Below are 23,195 nucleotides of genomic sequence, written 5' to 3'. Positions count from 1 at the left end.
CCTCAAAGACCCCAAAGTCTTTCCTGCCCCAGGGCCTTTGCACATATGGTGGTTTTCTCTGCCTGGAATGTTCTTTTTCTGCCTGATTCCTATTCATCCTTCAGATCTCTGCTTAAATGTTTATACTTTCCCTGACACTCTCCAACCCTCAATTATTCTCTCCCATGGGGTCCTGCTCTTTTCCTGTAGTAATGTTATCACAACTGGTAACTATCAATTTATCTGTGGGTTTGTATATCTAGATTGTCTGTCTCCCCCATCAGACTTCCTGAGGGCAGGGTTTCTGGTTGGATGGCTCACAGCTCTGTCCTCAGTGCCCAGCCCATGCAAGGTACACCTTAAACATCTGCCCAGTGCCTGAATCTCCACTGCCTCTCCAGCATGCCCTCATCCCACCCCAAGGGAGGGAGGCTCAGCACATAGTAGGTGCTTGGCCAGAGTAGAGAGTCTTTATAAAACTGAGGACTCAGACAAGGCATGCGCTGCTGGTGATCTGTGTGGAGATGGCCTGCTCAGACCCCAGGGACGGAGACTACCCTTGGAAAGGACAGGCATTCTGGGCCTCATCCCTGGCTCTCATTCCCCCACCCCTTCCCAGACCTTCAAAGGCGCCAGTGGAGACTCTGGGTGGGTGGCAGTTTCCTTCCCACTTTTTCTGACGGAGGGGTGGGAGGGCGGCGAGTGAAGTTGGTTTGGAAGAAAATGTCAAAGTAAAAAACAATGCAGTGATTGAGTCTTGCTTGTTGCCATTTGAAAGGAATGAAAGTGGGATTAACCAAAAAAGCAAAATCTAAACCCAAACCAAAACCCAAACACTCTACTGTTCTAGAATCTGCCTCAGAAACAATCATCTTACTGTTTCCCGTGTCATAGTAAAATTAAGGGTTTACCCAAGAGCTGTGTTCTGCACTTGGGCTCCTACAGTGTGCAGAGAGGCTGGTCTCTGAGTCTGTGGCTACCAAGAAGCTCTCCTCATCTCCTGAGTGTGTGTGGGGTGGGCAGGAGGGGCTCAGGTGCATTGTGGCAGAGGGGGTTGGACACCCAGTGGTTCCGTCATCATCCACCAGTGATATTTTCCATCAGATATTAGCCATCAGATCTCGTCACCCTCCTGTCTGAAACCCACCAGTCCTCAGAATAAAATGTTAACCTCTCCCCTCCATTATTGCGTAGGCTGAATAAATGGCCACCCAAAGATAGCAGATCCTATCCCTGGAATCTGTAAATTTACTGTCTAAAGAAAAAGAGTCTTTGCAGATTAGATTCTTGATATGGAAGGTAATCTGGATTACCTGGGTGGGCAGAGATTGGGGAGATGAGGTCACAGGTCAAGGTCAAGGCCACCACCCAGAGCTAGAAGAACAAGGAAGATAGTCTTCTAGAGCCTTCAGAGGAAACAGCTGTCCTACTGATACCTTGATTTTGACTCACTGAACTGATTTCGGATTTCTGGCCTCTAGAACTGTAAGGGAATACATTTCTGTTTTGTTTTGTTTTTGTTTTTGTTTTGTTTTTGTTTGTTTTTTAAGCCACCATGTTCAGGTGGCAGCCACGGGAAGCTATTCTGATCATCTAAATAGCCCTATGGGACCTGGTCTCTGCCCACCTGTCAAATCTCCCCCTTGCTCTCTTTGCACACAGCCCCAGCAAGGATCTTTCTGTTCTTCAAACTAACTAGCTTCCCCCAGCCCCAGGGCCTTTGCACTAACGAAGTTGTTCTCCCAGGCCTTCTCTAAGGCAGACCATACTGATGATTCAGTTCTCTGCATAAATGTCACTTCTCTGAGAGGTCTTCTGTGCCTAGTTTATCTAAAAATTGACTCCTGGCCATCTCTGTCACATCCTCCTATTTTATTTTACTCACAGCATTTGTCACTGAAGTCATTTTTTCTTCCCAGTTCATTACTTGTCATCCCCAGTAGAAAGTGGGATCTGAGAAGCCTCGCCTGGCTTGTACCTGCTGTATCCCCAGGGCCTGGGATAGGGCCTGACATATAGTAGGGGTTCTGCAAACACTGGTTGATAAATAATCTGTACAAGCTTCCAAGGCCCGAAGGGTGTGTCCATGTATGCGCATGCGCGCGTGTGTTTCGGGGTGCAGGTGGAACAATGAAACCCTAACTCCAACATCGTCTCCCACCTTGTGAGTGGCTTCCCCCCATCACGGTATGTCAGGGGCTTCATTTATTTTACACAACAGTCCCTCTATTACAGACGAGGAAACCGAGGCTCAACGATCTTCTAAGTTACTGCTTAGCGCGTTCGGAAGTGAAAACCACATCAGTGGAGTCAGGTGCAGCCACAGTTTACTCAGCCCCTCACCTCCTGGGTGCTAGGTCTCCCGGACTCCTTAGGCGGCGCTGCACAGAGGGGCGGACCTCGCCCTAAGGAGAGAGCTCAGAGAGAAGGGCACCCAGAGCCCTGGAGGCATCCAGGAGAGGGCCTGTAGCACTGCGCTCTGCCAGCCGAGTTTACCCTGAGCTTGGAAGTGACGGGCTAGGAGGGCGCGGAGCAGCGGTCAAGGCTGCGGCGAGGGTGAGGGCGAGTCCCGGCAGGCGGCTTTCCTCGCTAGAGAACGGAGCCGCCGTCCAGGCTGGTTGTGGCACAGACCCATCTCATCGGCCGCGGCCTCGGTGTCCCCGTCTGGAAAGTGGGACGCGGCCTCGAACAGCGCGGGGTGGGTGGGGGCGGCCAGCGGGGAGCGAAGCGTTAAAGGGGCGGGTCCCGCGGCGGGGGCGGGGCCGCAGCTCGACAGCACCTGAGGGCTCGCGGCTCCCCGCCCCTGCACTGCGCGGAGCGCCGGAGCCGGAGCCCCCGGGGAGAGCGGCGCGGCTGCGGGCACTCGCGGCGGGAGGGGCGGCGGCGGCGGCGGCCGGAGCGACGTCAGGAGGCTAGCGGAGCCGCCATGGCCGAGTTCCCGTCGAAAGTGAGCACGCGGACCAGCAGCCCCGCGCAGGGCGCCGGCACTTCGGTCTCCGCGCTGCGCCCGGACCTGGGCTTCGTGCGCTCCAGCCTCGGTGCGCTCATGCTGCTGCAGCTGGTGAGCGCGCGCGGGCCCGCGGGGTCGGGGGCGGCCGGGACGGGAGGAGTCGGGGCTCCGGGGGCTGCCTGGTTTGCTCCTAGTACACCGTCACCTTCGGCTCCCGTGGGCCGCGACGCGCGGTGCCTATCCCGGGGCGCCTCCGGGACGCACGCCCCCGAGACCACCCTGGAGGCCTCTCGCCTCGAGACCTCCCCGTTGCAGACCCTGCAAGCACCCGCGTTCGGGGGCCCGCTCTCGCACGCCCGTCGAGCCCTAAGGTGGTCACTGGAGGCCAACCAAAGGAGCGCTCACAGACGCACAATCGCTGCGCACAACTGTCTTTCTCAGTCTCTGCCTTTGCCAGGACGTGGCCCCAGCCCTCCAGGGCACTCGGCTGGAGTGAGGCAAAGTCCCCTCCGAGTGGCTCCGCGTAGTCACTCCCCAGAACACTCCTTGTCTAATGAAGAGGGCACATCCGTTCCGGCGCGTACATTTAGACGCGGCCCTGGGGGCTCCCGCGCGAGAGCCGGGCTTTTCTGGCTTCCACTGGGTGCCCCACCAGGTTCCAGCCGGTTTGGCCGGTCCGGTGGGGCCGAGATACCCCGCCCGATGCAGGCGGGAGGGATTTGTGGGAAGCTAGAGGCAAGGCTCGGATGCCTCCCCGACCGTGTGCACACCCCGGGAGAGACAGACCGGTGGGGACGCCCCACTCCTCCACACATCAGTTCAGGCCCATAGTACCCTCAGGTGGCAGTCAGGAAGCCGGGTGGCTGCCCTTGTGGGAAGCTTCCCCACCAACTGAGGGTCCGTTTTCAGAGGACTAGGGTGGAACTGGAGGTGGGCCAGGATCCATTTTCTTTTAGGGCATCTCCCGCCGTCCCCTCCTGCCGGGTCCTAGCTTGACTGCCAGGCTGGAAGTCTAGGTGGTCGAGATTTCCGCCGCCCAGGTGTCTGCCCGCCTCCATCTGCACCTGGGTCAGTGCTGGCTCTGTTTTAGAACTTCACAAATCTCTCCCTGGGGCCCCCTCCTCCATCCCAGTCTCAGACTCTTGGAGAGGTTTGTTTAAAATGTAGATTCTTGATCCCCACCCCGGAAGAAATGTGGAATTGGAATTTGAATCTCAGGAAGTGCAGCCCAGAAACCTACATTTGTAATCTTCTCTCAGTTGTTTGGGAGATTCTGGAAGGTGGGTAGGAGGTCGGGTTGGGGGCTGATTGAAGTCGGCTGGTAGAAAGCACCTCTCAGGAGCCGTGCTCCTCCTGGGTGGGAGCCTCGGGCCCTGGGGGCAGAGGAGAGGGGGGATGAATTCGGAGAGGGAGCTTTTGAGTGGGACTTCACTGAACTCTGTGGCAGAGCGAAGGAAAGGGGGTTCAGAGTGTGGGGTGCTGTGTGAGCAGGGCTTGGGGATGGGTGAGTGGAGAGGAAGTTGGGGGGAGTAGGAATCCGGTTGGTGAAGCTGGAGTTGAAGCCCTTTTTCTGAGGAGGTCGGAAGCTGAGGGCCTCGAGTACCACCGCGGGAGATGGGAACCCTGTTCAGCTGGCAGCCTCAGCGGGGTTTGCAACAACGGGGAGATCTCTACGGGGCTCTGCAGAGGCTGGTGGGCTGGAACCCTAGGAACCCTAGGCCGTGATCCTGGTTGTCTGGCATCTTTTGCATTTGAACAGAGAGCTGGGGTTGAGCACATAAGAGGGCCCTGCTGTCCCTGCCAGATCCCCGGTCGATTCCTCTGCAGGAGGCTGTTTCTGATTTGGGGGTCCCTGTGGGCCCAGCAGCCCCGCCCTGAGCATCTGGGCCCCTTGCACAGATATCAACACTGAGGTCTACGTAGAGTGTAGAGGCCTGTGGGGAAGCTTGGCACTTAGGTCTCCGGACTCCTAGGGACTGGGTGTGAGTGGGGTGGCCTTCCTTTGCCCTCCCGGAAGTGCCTTTGCCCCTGGAGGTGGGGGGATGAGGGTCTCTCATCAGAGTTCTGAAGACCTGCACCTTTTAGTGCCTTAACCAATCCACTTGTGGGAGAAGCTGTTTCCTGAGCTGTTTCTTTGGCCACAAAAGACAGTTTCAATGGATGGCTTCCTGGTTCCACCTAACAGGCACCGCCATCTGCTGGGAAGCCATGAAAGCTCCCACCAGTCAGGTGCGAACCATGCTCCAGGTTCTTTGGCAAGGGCATTCTGTCCTCTTATTCTCCCCATTTTACAGGTGAGTAAGCTGAGGCTCAGAGGTTAGCTATTTGTCCGAGATTTCACAGAGTGAGAGAGCTGGGATCTAAGCCCTGGGTGGTCAGACTTTTCTGGCTCATGTTCTTAACTACCACGGTCAGCTGTGCTCCCACAGGTGACAGGTGTGGTGCTTTTGAGGGAGTGATGGAGGTCATCCCTGACACCTGCCTGCTCTCCAGGAGCTCTTAGTCTGTGAGGGAGGTGCCCAGAGGATGAACGTTTTGTGCACGGATCAGGGAAGGCTGCATGGAGGAGACAGTAAGTGGGAGATGAAAGCTAATTCTCCTTTATTTCCCAAAGGATTTGGTGACGTTTTCTAGAAATGGTGGGAGGAGGGAGGAGGGGTGGGCAGAAAGGCCCCAGCTCCTTGGGAAGGAGATGTGCTTTTTGGTATTAAATGTGCCCTGAAGAACCTCAGTGTTCACTGATTTATCACCCCCACATCTGGGTCCAGAAAGAATTTAAATGGAATGTGATATTAAGCCATGTACAGCAGAAAAGTTAAAGTAATACATTGCTTTTTTTTTTTAAAGCTTGTTTGTTTATTTAAAGAGAGGGAGAGAATGAGAGAATCCCAAGCAGACTCTACACTGTCAGTGAGAAGCCCGATACAGGGCTTGAATTCACGAACCATGAGGTCATGACCTGAGCCAAAATCAGGAGTAGCTCGCCCAACCAACTGAGCCACCCAGGCACCTCTAAAGTAATATATTTCTTGAAGTTGGTGTGTGTGTGTGTGTGTGTGTGTGTGTGTGTGTTGGAGGGGGAAGGGTTGATTTAAAGAGAGCTAAAAAGAGATCACTGTACTAGGAATCTATAGCAAGTTTAAGGTTGTTGATTCTTTTAAATTATTTTTTAAGGTTATTTTGAGAGAGAGAGAACGGGCGAGTGGGGGAGGAGCAGAGAAAGGAGAGAGTGGGAAGCCGCTGAATCCTACACAGGGCTCAAACTCAGGAACCACAAGGTCATGCCCTGAAGGCTGTTGATTCTTTGTTGAGTTTCCTAGCGGCCTAGGCAAAGGGGGAAACATGATGCATTTATGAAGGTAGCATCTAAAAAGCAAGCAGACGAGTTTGATCTAGAGATAACTCTTGGTCATAAAGAGTTCCAGAAAGAACTGGAGGCTTTGATGCTGCCAATCTTTGTGTGGCTAGGATGTGGCAGGAAAGTTGTGCAACGTGTGGTCGGCTGGTACTTGTGGCCCTGGGGGAAAAGATGATCCTACCTGGGTTTACTGGTGAGGAACTTGTATAAGGTCACACCTGGTAGAGTGTCACAGTCAGAATTTGCACTCAGATCTGGGAATCCGAAGCTTGGCTCTAGCCTCCTGTTTTGTGTTTGGTTTTTTTGTTTTTTTGTTTTTTTTTTTGGTGCGGGGGGGGGGGGTGGAGGTTTCTGGTGTGCTTTGGAGCAGAAGGAAAGGAACTTCAGGAAGGGAGACTCGTCAGGGGCCAGGGCCACTAGGGAAGGCTTCCTGACAGAAGTGGGCTCTGAAGGGTTTAGTTACAAGGAAGGGAGTAGTAAGAAGGAGATTCCGAACAAATGAACCTCAGAACAGGTTGTGTAAAAGTCCAGCAGTCAGAAGGCATCCCTGAGGCCTCAGGCGCAGAAGCCCAGATAAATAGACTGTGGCAACAGGGCTGTCAGTATTTGGTACCTTCTGTCCTTCCTTTTTGCAGGTGAATGAACAGCTCTCAGAAGCTTCACCTGTCACTAGATCACTGTGATCCATGGGTCTTGCAGAGTACTGGGGGGAGCGAGCCTTCGTGTCCTTGTCGGTAAAAGAGTGATGGTGAGATAGCGAGGAATACGAAAGATGATGCTGTAAAGGGCTTGGTGCAGCGTGTTTTGGAATGAAGGGCAGTTAGGATTCACAAAACCATAGAATCCTAGGGTTCTTATGCTTGCTTCCAGAGGTCCCTCGAGCTTGCATGCTTCCAGGGACGGGGAGCTCAGTTCCTCTCAAGGCTGCCTGCTCCATCCTTGCGTATTTGGGAGTGTTAGAAAGTTCTTCCTTAAGGTGATCTTGGCTCTGTCCCCAGCCGCCCCGCAGGCACTTTGTTCCTCTCCAGGTGGGGGGCAGGGCAAGTTACCTCTCTCCTCCAGGAGGAAGGGAGGAGGCTTCCCCGGGTGAGGTGGTTGGGGTCTCAGAAGTGCGTGCAGAGGTCAGCCACATTGGAATTGCAGTGCCGGGGCCTCCCGGGGCTTTCCTCTTTCCTGAGCACTGAGACTTGGGGGTTTAGCCTCCTTGGTGCGGCGTTCCAGGCCCTGCGAGCTCCTCTTCTGCCTCGTGTGTCCAGAGGAAACCAGGGCTTTTGTATTGTTAGCTCCACCCACAAGCCCATTTGGTCCTGCCAGGAGGGAGTTGAGTATTCGCAGTAAATATGTGAGCACACTCTCCTTAAAATGTCAAAACTTATAACACAGAAGGCCAAAGTTGTTCTTGGATCACCTGCCCCTCTCCTCAAGGGGACCACTGTTGGGTGTTTCTGGTTCTTTTTCCTGTACATTGTAAAAAAAAACATGGATGCTTTTATTCTGTATCCTTTGTCCAGCACTTTGCTTTTCTTACACGCCAGGCACCTGAGATCCTTTCTGTCATACCGAGCTGTGTCCCTCCCTGTTAACGGTTTCAGGGTCTGCCCTAGTGTCACTGTTTCCCTGTCGAGGGGCCCATTTAAGGGGTGGCCCAGTCGGTTAGGCGTCGGACTGTTGATTTCAGCTCATTCGTGATGCCAGGGTCTTGGGATCAAGCCCCGCATCCGGCTGTGCACTGAGCGTGGAACCTGCTTAAGATTCTCTCTCACCTTCTGCCCCCCTCCCCTGCTCACACTTTCTCTCTCTAACAAATAGTATGTCTTTCAAAACTGTTGTATTGAGAAAATTATACAGGCATATGGCAAAACATTCAAACAACGCAAAGGGTAATTAATGAAAGCCTCGTCTCTCTCATCCCGGACGCGTCCCCCGAGGCAGCCACCTGTACGAAGGCGTAGTCCCCGCTGAGTCGAAGCCTTCTACACATAACCGTGTCCTCGCTTAAAAACCACAGATGGGAACACTGGGTGTGTGTGCCCACCTGCCTGGCAACACCCTTGGGGATGTTCTATGTCAGCACACACTGCACTGTGTTTCTTTTTCTGATCCTTTATGTTCTTCATTCTTTAATAGGTAATATATTTACTGCGGTTCAGAATAAAATAGCCTGGGCAAGAGCGCGGTGACAAATCTCTGTCCCTTCCTGGTTTCGAGTTGCCCTGTCCACCCCCCACTCTTGTTTCCCAGCTGCCTTGTTTCTCAGACTTTCTCTTTAAGGAGAGAAACGCACATGTGGCACACCTCTCCCCACATTACCCAAGGGATATGGTCTCTCCACGTCCTTCCGCACTTCGCCTTTTCCACTCAAAAATGTGTCTTGGCAGTCTTTTTGTCTCCGCGTGTGGAGCACGATCACATTGGTCTTCGGGCTTTGCAGCGTTCCATTGTGTGACTTGAGCGGCCCCGTTCCTTTGTGGACAGACACGTGGCGTTTCCACTCTTGCTGCTGCACACGCTGTCTCAAGGAATGATCTCACGCGAGCCCCTGAGTGCGTCTGTACAGTACATTTCCAGAAGTAGGACTGCTGGCTCAGGGTATGTGTGTGTGATTTTGAGAGAGATTGCCACACGCCCTCCGTAGGGGTCACCAGCCTGGTGAATTAGCACCTGCTCCCGTCTGATAGGTCAGGGTAGCACGGGCAGTAAGTAGCGTTTGCATTTCTCTTATGAGTGAGGTTGACCTTTAAAAAAACATGGTTTGCTTTTTAAATTTTTTTTTTAATGTTTGTTTATTTGTGAGAGAGAGACAGAGACAGTGTGAGCGGGGGAGGGGCGGAGAGAGAGAGGGAGACACAGAATCGGAAGCAGGCTCCGGGCTCCGAGCCCGACGCGGGGCTTGAACTCACGAACTGTGAGATCATGACCTGAGCTGACGTTGGACGCTCAACTGACCGAGCCACCCAGGCGCCCCTAAAAGCATGTTTAAGAGTTGTTTATATATCGTTGTCTGTTTGTATACTTCTTCTGTTCTATAAAGTTGTAAGTCTGTCTTTCAATTGCTAGGAGCTTCAGATGACTTGCAAACATCTTTTTCCTAGTTTTGTTTTTGATTTTGGTCATGGTGTGTTGTTTTTTTTTTTTTATGCCACACAGACTTCTATATATATATTTTTATAAATGTTTGTTTATTTTGTGGGGTGCCTGGGTGGCTCAGTTGGTTGAGCTGCTGACTTCAGCTCAGGTCATGACCTCGCTGTCCGTGAGTTCGAGCCTCACGTCGGGCTCTGTGCTGACAGCTCGGAGCCTGGAGCCTGCTTTGGATTCTGTGTCTCCCTCTCTCTCTGACCCTCCCCCGTTCATGCTCTGTCTCTCTCTGTCTCAAATAAGCATTTAAAAAAAATAATAAATGTTTCTTTGTTTTTGAGAGAGAGAGAGAGAGAGTGAGCCAGCAGGGGAGGGGCAGAGAGAGAATCCCAAGCAGGCTCTGCATTGTCAACACAGAGCCCACTATGGGGCTTGATCACACGAACTGAGCCGAAGTCAAGAGTCAGTCGCTCAACCGACTGACCCACCCAGGCACCACCCCTCCAGTTTGTTTATTTTTAATTGAAATGCATTGGACGCTATTACAGTAAATTGTTATACATTTGTACAATAGCGTACCATGCAGCTAGTAAAAAGATAATGTCTTACCCCTTGGAGAAAACAATAAGGCAGCTCTGTATGTGATGGCCAACAGCCTCCAGGCTGTACGGTTAAGTGAAAAAAGCAAGGTGCAAAACTTTGTGTGTAGAATACTACCATTTGGGGCGCGTGGGTGGCTCAGTCGGTTAAGCATTCAACTTCGGCTCAGGTCATGATCTCACAGTCCGTGAGTTCGAGCCCCGCGTCGGGCTCTGTGCTGACAACTCAGAGCCTGGAGCCTGCTCTGGATTCTGCGTCTCCCCATCTCTCTTTATTCCTCCCCCACTTGTGCTCTGTCTCTGTCTCTCTCAAAGATAACAACATTTTAAGAAAATACTGTCGTTTGTATGGGAGAAATAGGGAGACTGTAGCCAGACACCTGTCCAAAGAGTGTGTGTGTGCTCGTGCACATGATCTCTGGAGAGATGCATAAGAAACCACTCTCTGTTGCCCCTGGGGAAGAAGTGGAGTCTCAGGGGAGGAGGGAGACAGGTCAAAAACACCCTTTTACTGCCTCCCGTGTCCTACAGATTAGGATTTAAAAAATCAGATTATGTATTTAAAAAATAAATGAAATAACGTATTGACAAACCTTTAAATGAAAATACAGAGTCCAAAAGTAGTACAGGTAGTTTGTGGGTATGGCAAAAACTACAAAGGTGGCACTTGAAGGCCCCTCAGGCTCAGATTGGGGAAGACACTTTCCCATGAACACACAGCAGCAGCAAGCAGTAGCCCTGAATTCCGGGTTACTGGCTGGGTGACCTGGGGTGGTCTCCTTAACCAGGTATAAATGGAAGGAGCCTGCAAAGCCGTCCACTCTGGTGGATGGTTGCTGTTTCTGTCCGTGTGGCAGGGTCAGGTGTTGGTCAGCCCTTGAGAGCTGGTGAGTTGTTTGTGTGGCGGGATTCAGTGAGGACCGGGCCCTGATCTCCTGTTCATAGAAAGTCTAGGGGAGCCACCGGGGTGCCGCCCTGGTCCCCATGGCCACCAGGAACCTGTATGGTGGGCAGGGAGGGGTGAACTATTTTTCTTGGCAGCCCAGTGAGCTCAGCCCTCGATACTAACAAGCCCTTTGCTGTTGGTCTGGGTTGGCCTGTCCTGTTTGCCCAAGGGGGAGAGGCCAGGGTGGCACCCCAGGGTCTCATAGGGAGATTAGGGCACGAAGGCAAGGGCCGAAGGTCATGTAGGGCTCAGCATTCAAGCTGCTAGGCGATAGACCTGGGCCTGTTCTAGGTCATTCTAGCTTTCATTTGGGGGTGAGGGAGTCACACATCAGATGACCTGCCACCCTATATGAGGCTGGCCAGATGGAGTCACCTGTCCCTCCTTGAAGTTAAGATGGGGCAGGGCTTGTGGGTTGTCACCCACAACAGTTCTAGAGTCAGGACCAGAGCCAGTGTCTGAGGAAGGAGGGTCAGGGAGTATGGATGACCTTCAGTTCAGGCTCTCTGTACCACCCCGTTCCCCATCAGGTGGGGCCAGGCTGCATGGGTTTAGTGAAGTTCCATATGCTCCCGACAGCCAGCTCTCTCTGGAGGGTCACTGGCGGGACTGGGACCTGTTTGTGGTGCCAGGCCCCCCAGGGTGCTAAGTACATAAGCTTCTGTCATCCCTTCTGCCCCAGGGTTCAAGGTCTGCCCTGCCCCTTCTCTGCCCTGGTCTCCCCCCCCACCCCGTAATATGGAGACCCGTCCTCCTCTGGGCGTCTCCAGCTGGTGGGCCACAGAACTGTCCAGGCCCCGCCCCCTACTGTGTAAGACCTTGGGCCAGGTCCAGATCTTCTAAGGGCTTGGTTTCTTCATCTGTGAAATGGGCTGTCTGGCCCCGGAGTGGAGAATGGGAACTGGCCCGGGGATAAGCAGGAGGCAGTCCATTGGGAAGATTTTTCTAAAACTCTGAGGGAGACCACAAAGTAACAGGGTAGCAGCGGGCTCCTTGACAGGCACTGGAGGTAGGGGGCTCTAGGGGCAGCTGGGCCGCTGGGGTGGGTGTGCAGAAATCTCTTCCACCTCTGGGATTTAAAATTTTCAGTTCCGAGACTCAAGACTGAAGAATAACAAGTAATGTGACAAAAGCCGCATTTGGAAAGCCTTGCCTCTGGGTGAGCCAGACCCTGGGCCAGTATTCCCGTCCCCGTGCTCCCTGCCACAGCCCGGGGTGGGAGAGCCACGTGCTGCGTGCGCAGATTCTGGTGGCAGGCTCTGTGTTTCTTTCCCAGGGTCCGTAAGGGAGCCTGGCGCACAGCCGGCCTTCAGGAGACTTTGTTCAGTGACCGAATGGCTCTCCCGTGCCCGCTTTCCAGTGAAAGGGAGGCTGAGAGGAGGTAAACACGGTGCCAGGCCTGGTGGAGCCGGGAGGTGGCCCCAGGGCCCCTGAGTGCTCAGGTATACAGGGTATACAGCGAGCGCTCAGAGTATACAGAGCGGGAATTCCGCGGAGCCTAACCCCCAAGCCCGCCTCCTCTGCACCGGGAGGGGGTGGTGCGTGGGGTTGTTGTGGCCAGTTCAGGCACCCGGAGCCTCTGTCCCCTGCGCCTTTGTCTCCTGTGACACAATGGGTGGCTTTTTGTCCCCATAAAGTCCCTTTCACTGTAGGGAGAAGGGCCAGGGCGGGGGTGGAGACTGGGCCTGGCCAGGCCAAGTTCTGAGTGTCCTCAGCTGCCCAGATGTGTCCCTGTGAGGGGGAACCCCGGAAGGGCTCATGTCGCCCTTGGACCTCAGTTTCCTGGATGGTGCAGTGGGGAGAAGGGAGTCCTGGGGGCTCTTGGGCGGGCCCCATCCTCATATCGTCTCCAAAACCTTTGGGTTTATTGTCAACGTTTAAGAAGCTGAAAATTTCACATAGAAATTCAGATGTTTAGTGTCTCTTGGAAAATTGGAAGTCCTGGAACCCTGGGCTGCATTCCCCCAGGTGCCAGCAGGCTGCTCTCAGCTCCGCAGTCCCCACCTGACCCACCTTGGCCATTTCTGTGACCTGCCTGCCTTGGCTGAGTTTGAGTCCCCAGTGTCAGACTCCAGGCTCTGAGGTGCTGTCCCTCCTCGTGGCTCCCTCACTCTGGGGATGGGACAGTCTGACAGCCCCCGAAGTCACTCCGGACTCCTACAGCTGTTAATTTTTTCCTTTACCTGCAATGACACACCTGCGAGGTGATCAGGATAGGTGTGCCTGCCCAGCTGTCTCACATGTCAAATGAGGAAATAGACCAGAAAGGTTAGGTGACTCTCCCAAGGCTACACAGCAAATCCACAAGGGTCTGACCTGGCCCAGAAGTGGAGAGGGTTAGGAGAGTGGGGGTGACTGTCCCTGGGTGGGAGAGGACTTAGCTTAGTGCTGGGCTGCTGGAGTCCCTCCCGTACTGGGGGGGGGGGGGAGAGGGCTTTGGGTCCCCCTGGGGGGGAGGGGGTGTGCATTGAGGAGTGCCAGGCCCAGACTGAAGGGAGCCTTGGGGAACACTAAGCAGACCTTCCCTGTTCCTGTTGTACTAAGGGGAAGACCGAGGTCTAAGGGCTGAAGTGTTCTGCCTAGGGCCCTTCAACCTGTGAGGAACAGAGAGTACACTTCCAGGAGGTGTTCTAGAACTGAGCTGGGCCGCCTGACGTTCTGGGGCCTCCTCTCCAGATAAGCCCAGCTGCCTTATCTGAAAGACGGGTGGGGCACACGCTTATCACTTAATACACGGTGTCTGGTGCTTAAGGTTAGATACATTCTTTACCTGAGGGAGGCCTCCCCGACTCCCCCCCCCCCCCCCCCCCCCCCCCCCCCCCCGCCCCAAGGAACTGCACACATTGTTACTACCTCAGGAACCAGGCAGAGAATGGATTGGAAAACCCATATTCCAACCTCTCAGACTGATAATTACAGTAGAACATGTATTGAGTGGTAAACCCATGTTGGGTATTGATCTGAGTACCTTATATTTATTTAATCTCAGAACTACCCTATGAGGTAGGCGCCTTTTGAAGGTGAGGACACTGCGGCACAGAGAGGTTCAGCAACTTGCCCTAGGTCACGCAGCTAGGAAGTTGGCAGGGCCAGAGCTCGAACCCAGTGAATTAATAGGCCAGCCTTCCGTCAGAACTGATGCCGGTGTCACACAGGTCAGATCATGACATTCATCTGCAGTCAAAAGTTGCTGAGAAAGACATACTGGTTTCCTAGGGCTGTAGAAAATACCGATAAACTGGGTGGCTTCAAACAAATTTATTGTCTCGCAGTTCTGGAGGCTAGATGTCCAAAATCAATGTGTGGGCATAGTGGGTTCCTTCTGGAGGCTCTGAAGGAGAACCTGTTCCCTGCCTGTCTCCTAGTTTCTGGTGGTTGCCAGCAGTCGTGTTCCTTGGCTTGGGGACATAGCACTCTGGTCTCTGTCTCCATCTTCACATGGCTTTCTACTTCTGTGTATCTCTGTCCGTTTTCCTTCTTTTTATAAGGACACCAGTCACTGGATCAGGGCCCATCCTAATCAAGGAACGCCTTTCTGTCTGGCATTTGTGATGAATCTCTCCTCTTTGCAGGTGATTTTAACAAAAATATCGCTGTTCTTCAATTGTTTAGAAATTCTTTTGTAGGTGCAAAGGTCCTGGGGAATGCGTGAATGTGTCCTTTTTGACAGTCCTCATTTAAAGAGAAAAATCTCGGATCTGAAGTCTTTAGATTTTTTTCTCAGGGGGATTAAAAAAAAAGGCCTGCACCTTCAAGATTTCCAGACAGTTCTCTTTATCTATAGTGCTTGCCCGAAGGAGATGTTGCAAGGGATGCATTAAAGGAGCGAGGGGATAAGGTTTGGTTCTGTGTTTGTGTGTCTGTTTCTCACAGAGAAACACGGGGGCAGATGATGAATGTGTAGGCAAGAGACAGGGACCCGGAGGTAAAGGCCACTTCGATATTGGTTGAATGAATGATCTCAGCGAGACGCACGTGCCGAGGCCTGTGCTCAGGGCACCAGAGCTGCAAGGTGACTGTCGCGGACAGAGGGGCCCGGGTAAGGCCCTGGAGACAGGCGGCTTCCTGCTCTCTGCCCTCAGCTACCTACCGCTGTCCCCCTCCTTCTGAAAAGTGGTGTTTACTCTCCTAGAGTGGACCATAGGACAAGCCCTCCGACCCCTTCTTCCCGCTAAAGTGTGGGTCCACAGCAGGAGGGCTGCTCAGGCTGGCAGAGGGGTCGGCAGATGTGGGGCTGTGCCCTGTCCTGAGTGGGGTCTCCCTGAAGCCCTGGCCTGGGGTGCCCCGTTGGGATTCTTGGGGGAGAGCGGACGGGAAAAACCAGTCTGTCTGGTTCAGATGGAGAAGTGGACTTTTCCTTGTCTGAGGCAGAAACCGCGGCACGGGGCCAGCGGGGCGCAGCCAGGAGGGACACCAGAAATTCCTGCTGCTTATCTAGCAGCTCATCTCTCCGAGGCTGCGCTTGCTGGTCTGGAAACCAGGGCTGGAGGGCAGGGCAGAGCCAGGAGACAGCTCAAGTGTCCTCATTTTTCACACAACACTAAGTAACCATCAGCAGCCTGGGTTCCAGAGGACAGATCTGGGTTCAACTTCCGCCCTGCCCTTTACCCACGGGTGATCATGGGTGACCACAGGCTCATTTCCCTCTGAGCTTCTGTTTGGAAAATGGGGAAAATAAATAGTACCAACTGGTGAGGGGGTTACAGGGAAACGGTGAAATAAAAGGGGAGGTGCTTTCCAGAGGCCCGTGCGGCACCGAGCTGGAGAGCATTAAGTGGTTATTGCGACCAAATCTAGGAGTAATAATACTGATAATTCATAGGTGTACATTAGGGTAGACCGAATTGGTCGCTTGCTTCCTTCCTTCCTTCCTTCCTTCCTTCCTTCCTTCCTTCCTTCCTTCCTTCCTTTTTAGTATTTCCTTACTTTTGAGAGGGAGAGAGAGAGGGAGACAGGATCCAAAGCAGGCTCTGCGGTGACAGCCCAGTGCATCACTTGAACTCACAGACCGTGAGATCATGACCTGAGCCGAGGTTGGACGCTTAACTGACTGAGCCACCCAAGCGCCCCCGAATTGGTCTTTTCTTGATTTTCATTGCACTGCGTTTTCAACTTCCTTTTAGGTAGTTGGAACCTGCAGCACAATGGCATGGAGGCCTGTAAGGACCCTACTTTAAGATCATTCTTTGTCCCTGATGTGCCGAGTTCTCACCTGGGAGGGTCCTGCTGCTTTGTTTTGAGCAGGGTATGCTGAGGATGGGTGGTAGAAGGTGGGGGCGATGGGCTGAGACAACCCGGCTCACGGGCCTCACTGGGAGCGGCTCTGTGCCCAGTTTGTGTGCCTGTGGGCAAAGCCCTGCCACCTGTCCCACCTTCCTCACCTGCAAAGTGGGCCTGCCCATCTCCGATGGGGCAGCTGAGGCTGGCGTGGTGCAGTATGGGTGGTGTCCCTGCGGACCCACCCCACTGGGTGACGGGGAACAGGCGCAGGGCTCTGGAGAGGAGGAGTGGATGCCTTTCCCGCCTCCCGCCCTGGGCTGAGATCTCTCCCCGGGTGGAGGGGAGGGCAAGGCCCGCAGCACATTCACTGACTCACACCTGCTTCCTCTTTTAGTACACAGCACCTGTGCAGGGCAGGTGTCTGACTCCTACTTCATGGGTAAGGAAACTGAGGCCCGTTAGCTCCGAGCACATAGGTATTGAGCAGGTATATGCCAGGCACTGTTGAGCACCGGAGATGCAGCAGTGACCAAACCTGGATTCCTCACGGGGCCTGCATTCTGGTGGACGGACTGGAGTTGCCCCGGGAGCCGCACAGAGAGGGAAAGGTGCTCGCCCGGTGTCCCACAGCATGGGCAGGATTGACCCCTAGCTGTTGGCTCCCAGGCCTGGGGCTCCACCTCCCACTTTCCAGCGGTGCTGTGGGAGGGACGCCAATCAACCACACCCTTCCCCAGCCTCTTGTGCCCGAGCGGCAGGAGGACGAGAAGGGAAGGTCACAGGTCGCTCTAGGGGTTGCCGGACTCCGGGCCCACTCACCTAAGGCCGTTCCTGCCCTGCCCCCCAAGTGTAGGGAGATGGGTACTGAAACCTCCCTTTTGGTCCTTGGCAGGGGTACTTTGGTGGGGGTGCCTAGCAGGTGCCCAGCACTGGCCGGCAGAGGAGCTTTTGGCCTGGGGGGCGGGAGGGGGGCACTTTTTGTCTCTGAGACCAGCGGCTAGAGGTGGATCTTGCTTCTGAGGCGCTTCTCTGGGATCCAGCCGACGGTCTGCTCATTCTCAGGCTGTGGCAAGGTCACTGCGAGGCCTGCTGCCACGTGCCTGGGTGCCACCCAAGGAAGAAGAGGGCAGCTCTCTCTGTGCATCTTCATCAGCAAAGGAGCCTTTCTCCAAAGCCCCATGGTAGACCCTCCCTGCCTCAGCAGCCAGACCTGAGTCATGCCTAGCTCCAGAGATTCCAAAGAATGCCCTTGGGGACAAGGGAGGACGCCTCAGCCTAGGGGTCTTGGGCAGCAAGGAAGAGGGTAGGAGAGGTATGGAGGAGGCGGGGATGGCTACATGTGAGGTGTTGCTTGTGGGCTCTCCTGAGCCTCCTGGGCCGTGCCTCAGAGCAAGCCCGTTGCTCAGTCCCACGCTGCCAAGTTCCCCAAGCCGGTATCAGCCTGTCTGCGCAGAATTCCCCGTGGCCCGGAGGGCAGTGTATCCAGCGGGGAATAATAAAAGCAAACGTCTGTTGTACCCATTTATATACGTGAACTTACGGGTCCTTGATGTAGCCCTGTGAGGTAGGTATGGTCACTATACTCATTTTACAGATCGGGTGACCAAAGCACAGAGAGGTCGTGAACTTGCCCAAGGTCACACAGCTGGGAAGGGAGCAGGGTTTAAAACCAGGTAGTGGGCTGCAAGGTCCATGCCATTAGCTGCTTCACACACTGCAGGGATATTGGAGCCCACCCTGCCATGTGGGAATGGTGCGAGACTCAGTTTCTCCCTGAGAAACTGGGGATGGTAGCACCTGTATAGAGAGGCAGTTAGGAGAGTCAGAGAAGGTGGGAAGGGCTTGGTAGGGTGTCACGTGGAAGTCACCCTGAGGCCCTGGGTGGGAGGACAGCACAGGCTGTGGGTTTTCCCACCTCTGGAAGTTGGACTGTGTCCATCCCTCAAGGATGGCGACTTCACCTTTCAGCAGCTTTTACTGAGCCCAGGTACTGGCAGCCAGGGTGCAGCTATGGGTGAGACAGTCATTGGCCTGCCCCCAGGGAACTCAAAGGCTGGGAAGGAAACAGTATCCCAGTCCTGGGTGGTAGGTGCCCAGGGGGGCCATGCGAGCACAAAAGAACGTTCTAGAACCCAGACTGGAGGAGCAGGGAAGGTGTCCCACGGTATGTTAACATTTCACCTGAGGATTTGGTACATGGTGGTATACAGTAGGAGCCAGATAAATATTTTTCTCGACTAAATGAGAAATGTGTCCTGCAGAGGGAGCCCTGTGGCCTCCAGCCAGAGCGGTGGGGGTTCTGGGGGACTCTGGCCCTGTCTCGTCCCTCCAGGTGCTGGGGCTGCTGGTGTGGGCCCTGATTGCCGATACCCCGTACCACCTGTACCCAGCCTACGGCTGGGTCATGTTCGTTGCTGTCTTCCTCTGGCTGGTGACAATTGTCTTCTTCATCCTCTACCTGTTTCAGCTGCACATGAAGTTGTACATGGTGCCCTGGCCACTGGTGGTGAGTCTGGGTGGGAGCCGGGGGAGGGGGGGGGGGGGCGGGGGTGCTTCCAGGCTGACCCCTCTGCCTCGGGGAGGCGCTGTGACGGTAGGACCTTCCCTACGTGAGGAGTGGCTCGTGGGGGCTGGCCCTCAGCCAGCCTGCAGGGCCGAGTGGGGGAGGGAAGATCGATGGCCACAAACCAGGGAGGACACAGGTTTGGCTTTCTCCGTGGGAGGGAGTAGAAGCGAGGAGCTCTTGAATGGAGAGCCCAGAGGCCATTTGGGATCTTGAAAGTATTTTTCCTTTTTTGGGGGCAGTGGGGATTCCCGTGTTGCCAAGGGTCTGTCGGACTCTGGCAGCCCTGTGTCTGGAGGCTGGGCTGAGCTGTCCGGAATTACCCGGGACGAGGCCCTCACAGCCTGGGAGAGGGTGGTGTCCCAGGTTCGTCCGGGCCAGTCTCCTCGGGACACAGAGCTGAGAGCGTCCATAGGAAGGACCCCGGCCAGACACACAGAGAGCTGCTGGGCTTTTTTCTCTGACCCGGAAAACCCCTGCAGCTGGGGTCTGAGGCTTTCAGCTCTGCTGCGAGGCAAGAGAGGCACATGATTGTAAGACAAGCGAGGCTGGGACTAGGCGGCATTGTTTGGAATTCAATGACTTTTTAAACCGAGGAAACGTGAGTCATCCTCAAGACAGACCGGGTTTGTTAGATCTTGACATCACTGGCAGGAGCCAGGCAGTGTTCGTGGCGGGCGCTGGGCTTGGAGGGAAGATCCTGGGATGAGGAGGGGTGGCCGGACTTCCTGGCTGGGATCCAGCCCTTGCTCTGTGTCCCAGGAGCCTTGAAGAAAGATCTCCCGAGATGGCGAGGCCTCAGTGTCCCTGATTGGGGCTCTAGCCCCAGCTGTTGATGGAAGGAGGCTCCTTTCTTGGGCCCATTAGCAGATAGGGCAGGGAAGGCTTGACTGCATCCAGAGAAGATTGGATTGGGATCGCCAGATGGTCATTGTCTGGGACAGGGGCCACCAGCACCCTACAGGGCCCGGGCAAGATGAGTGAGTGAAGTAGATCAGGAGGGGTTCCGGAGACCCCGCATCCACCTGTAGGGATGCCATAGGGAGCCACCTCTCCTAGTTCCTACTGTTAGCGGGAGTGCAGGCCCCCTGGTGCCAACTCTTGATATTTTAGGATCGAAAGTTTTATATGAAATCTTCAGGTTTTCATATGAAATCTGATTTTAGAATGTTGGTGATTTTTATTTATTGAAAATAACCTTTATTTTTTCTAAATGTTTATTATTTTGAGAGTGAGCGAGCAAATGAGCCAGCAAGCGAGGGGGTGGGGGGAGCAGAGAGAGAGAGAGAGAGAGAGAGAGAGAATACCAAGTAGGCTCTGATCTGTCAACACAGAGCCCCATGTGTGAGATCATGACCTGAGCGAAATCAAGAGTCGGACACTTAACCGGCTGAGCCACCCAGGTGCTTCTAGAATGTTGGTAGTTTAAAAAAAAAAAATCTATAGGTTGAACCAGACATGCCTGAGGGCCCCCAGTTTGCATTGTCTGCTAAGACTATTTACTGCCTCCAGGGGCCAAGCACAGGGGAAATGGGACTCAGCCTGAATGTCAGCGAGGGTCCTCCCTGTCAGTCTGGTCCAGAACCCTGCAGGGTCCTGACTCTGGGGGGCCTTGAGCCGAAGATGTGGCCAAAAGGCAGACATAGATTCCTCCCACCGGGGTAGAGAGGGATTCGAGGTGCTCCCAGGCCCAGCCTCAGGACCAAGGCCTGCAGTGCCAAGAGGGAGGGCCGAGCTTGCGCCGAGCCAACATGGAAGAGCGTGGCCCTGGAGTTCTTTAGCTGGTGCTCTTTAGCAGGCCTTGGTTCAATCTCCTGCCATTGGCAATGGGTTTTGCCTCTTGGGACCGCCGCTGCTCCTGACCAGATCACTTCGGGCCTCCCCATCGTGTCCCCTCCCCGCTGAGCCTTAGGTGTGTTTACGTTCCCAGCTCAGATGGCCACCGGCCTGACCCCATGTGGACTTCCCTTCTAGTGGCAAAGACCCAGGTCTCCCTCCCCTTCCTTGAGCCCCAGCCCCGGTCCTGGATACTAAAGGCGGGTGCCGTTGGGAACCAAGAGGTTCCACGCTTCCTGGAAGAGTCTGCTGTCTTAAGCCTGTTCTCCCCTCCCCCCGCCCCCCAGTTAATGATATTTAACGTGGGCGCCACCGTTCTCTACATCACGGCCTTCATCACCTGCTCTGCCGCCGTCGAGCTGACGTCCCTGAAGGGCACCCGGCCGTATAACCAGCGTGCGGCTGCCTCTGTGAGTATGGTTCCCCGGGGCGTCCTTGGCAGTTAGTTACAGGGGAGACGGGCCAGACCAAGTCTATGCCCCAGGACTCCCACCACTCTCTGGACTGAGGCCAGCATCCACCACCGCTAGGGTTATCATCTCAGGGGTTCAGGGAAGCTGAGCTTTCAGTCTTCCATAATTAACAGTAAAACCTTGAGGAACCAGAATGCTTGGGAAGTACTTTGTGGTAGTAAATGAAGTTCTGGGTTAACCGTTGAACTTTGTTGTTAACCCGGGTGTTCCATACTGATTGACAGTCATATGCCCCTGGGAGGACCTGTTAAAAACTGTCGGCCCTTCTTGAAAGGGGCATTTGCAAAACCTTTTGGCTTAAACCATTTGGGGGGATTTACAGGGTCTCTCAGAAAGGCCAAACTCGGGCTCCCCGTGAGGTAGCCAGTGAAATACCAGTGACCCCCGCCACACCTGTCCTGCCTGACTCCAAGGGGCCCCACACAGACCTTTCCTCACAGGACCCTTTGACTCCCACAGTGAGGAGGACTGAGGCTCAGAGAGGTGAGCACACCTAGGGGAAGTCCAGGGTAGGGCAGGAGTTAGACCAGGAAGAAGATGGTTTTGAAATCCGTGGTAGAGACACGGAGCTTCTGGAAATGGCCACCGGTGCTAGCGTAGGGCACCTATGAACCGATTCCAGAAGATTCCCTGGAATCACAATGTTGTCTTTTTAAAACGAAATCCCTGATGTGTGTGTGAACTAGCTCCTACCCCTCGGTCACTCTTAGCACATCATCCAGTCGCCCTCATCACAGTCTGACATACCTTGCCTGTGTGGTTCTTAATAGATTCCCCCGCGAGAATGTAATGTCGGCAGCCCCAGAACCTGGCACCCATCGGCACCCCCACAGACACTTGCTGTAGGAGAGTATGGCTAAGTTGGAGTTGGTGCGGGTGCCAGAGCAACTTGTTCTGGTTAATGGCAGGGTGTTGCTCAAGGTTTTGCTGACTGTGGGTCTGAGGCGGTCTGTCTGGCACTCGGATCCCTGTCACCCTACCCCCCAGTGCCACAGCGCACACCAACTCAGCTTTGGTGTCTTCTTCCTTTCAGTTCTTTGCATGTTTAGTGATGATTGCCTACGGAGTGAGCGCTTTCTTCAGCTTCCAGGCCTGGCGGGGCGTGGGCAGCAACGCAGCCACCAGTCAGATGGCTGGCGGCTACGCCTAGGCCACCTGTGTCATGGCCCACCTTGGGGCCGAAGGCTGCAGCTGGGTCACAGCTGGGTCACAGCGCGGGGCGCCCTGCAAGCCCGAGGCCTGAGCCCTTTGTGGAGTCGGCCTGGAGGGACTACGCTTGCTCCGCTCTGCTCCTCAGACCCGGGCTCACCCAGCGCTCCTACGGAATCGGGATCCTTCCTCTGGTTTGGCCCAAGTCGGCAAGCGCCTGGGCTGGAGAGAGGCCCATGGCTGACACCACCTGCCCGTCCCCCGTATTTAGTGGAAGGTGACGGGGGACGCGGGACTCTCTGCTTTGTCTTTAGAAGACTCCAGTGTCCAAGGCTGGAGCCCAGTCTTCTCACCAACACTAAATACACTAACGAGGACTCCAGACCTGTAGCCGCTGGCCCACCGTAGAATAAGCCTAACAAGCCGTGCGTATTTACCTTAGTCTTTGCCCTGGGACTGCAGAGCGAGGTCTCTGAAACCGGCCTCATTCCTTCAACCACAATTCTGACCTGACCCTCCCTCCCTCAAGCCAACAGGTGGCTTCTAGGGAGTCATCTGTGGAAAGAGGGTTAGGATTTCTGACAGCATGGTTGTCCTTTTCCTGCATTTCAAACATACCAGTTATTTAAAGCAATCGGTCTGAGAAGCACTGAGAAGCAACTTCTCAGTGATTAAAAACCTGGCCAGGTTTCCGTCCGGTACCCAAGCCCTTGTTTGTAATATCCCCTCTGGGAAAAGCTAACCGTGCCACCTGCTTCCCGGACGCTGTTGATTAGGCACATGGGACATGGAGGAGGGAGGGACTCAAGACCTTGCCTGGTAAGTTGTCCCGTGCTTGGTGACTTGGTTCTCTTTGGGTTTTTTTTTGTTGTTTTTTACAAAAATAAAGCTGGAAGAACCTATTTGGAAAAGATGTTGGGTAATCATGGTTGTAGACGCTTATACAGCCCAGGAAGCCGCAGCTAAATGTTGTACTGGGAGGTTCAAAATCCGGTTCTGGACTTAGCACCCCCAGCTGCTACTCTGACTTGAGGCCACCTGAGT

At 54.4% G+C, this 23,195-nt stretch overlaps 1 protein-coding gene across 1 annotated transcript; it reads left to right on the top strand.

Annotated features, from left to right (window-relative positions):
* The first annotated feature begins 2,798 nt into the window (after positions 1-2,798).
* Positions 2,799-23,024, top strand: LOC102965717 (plasmolipin). Its single transcript, XM_042968751.1, has 4 exons — positions 2,799-3,040; positions 18,463-18,636; positions 20,817-20,939; positions 22,036-23,024. Exons 1-4 carry the CDS (start codon positions 2,906-2,908, stop codon positions 22,150-22,152), a joined length of 549 nt encoding a protein of 182 aa, XP_042824685.1. The 5' UTR covers positions 2,799-2,905; the 3' UTR covers positions 22,153-23,024.
* The last annotated feature ends 171 nt before the right edge of the window (positions 23,025-23,195 follow it).

This window comes from Panthera tigris, chromosome E2 (genome assembly GCF_018350195.1).
Source record: "Panthera tigris isolate Pti1 chromosome E2, P.tigris_Pti1_mat1.1, whole genome shotgun sequence".
In the NCBI taxonomy this organism is placed as follows: Eukaryota; Metazoa; Chordata; class Mammalia; order Carnivora; family Felidae; genus Panthera; species Panthera tigris.
The sequence above is the reverse complement of the archived record's forward strand: the minus strand, read 5'-3'. Positions and strand labels throughout refer to the sequence as shown.

Coding starts and splice junctions, on each gene's coding strand:
- LOC102965717 (XM_042968751.1), top strand. CDS start 2,906: ATGGCCGAGTTCCCGTCGAAAGTGAGCACGCGGACCAGCAGCCCCGCG. Junction 3,041..18,462: donor CGCTCATGCTGCTGCAGCTG/GTGAGCGCGCGC, acceptor TCGTCCCTCCAG/GTGCTGGGGCTGCTGGTGTG. Junction 20,940..22,035: donor ACCAGCGTGCGGCTGCCTCT/GTGAGTATGGTT, acceptor TCTTCCTTTCAG/TTCTTTGCATGTTTAGTGAT.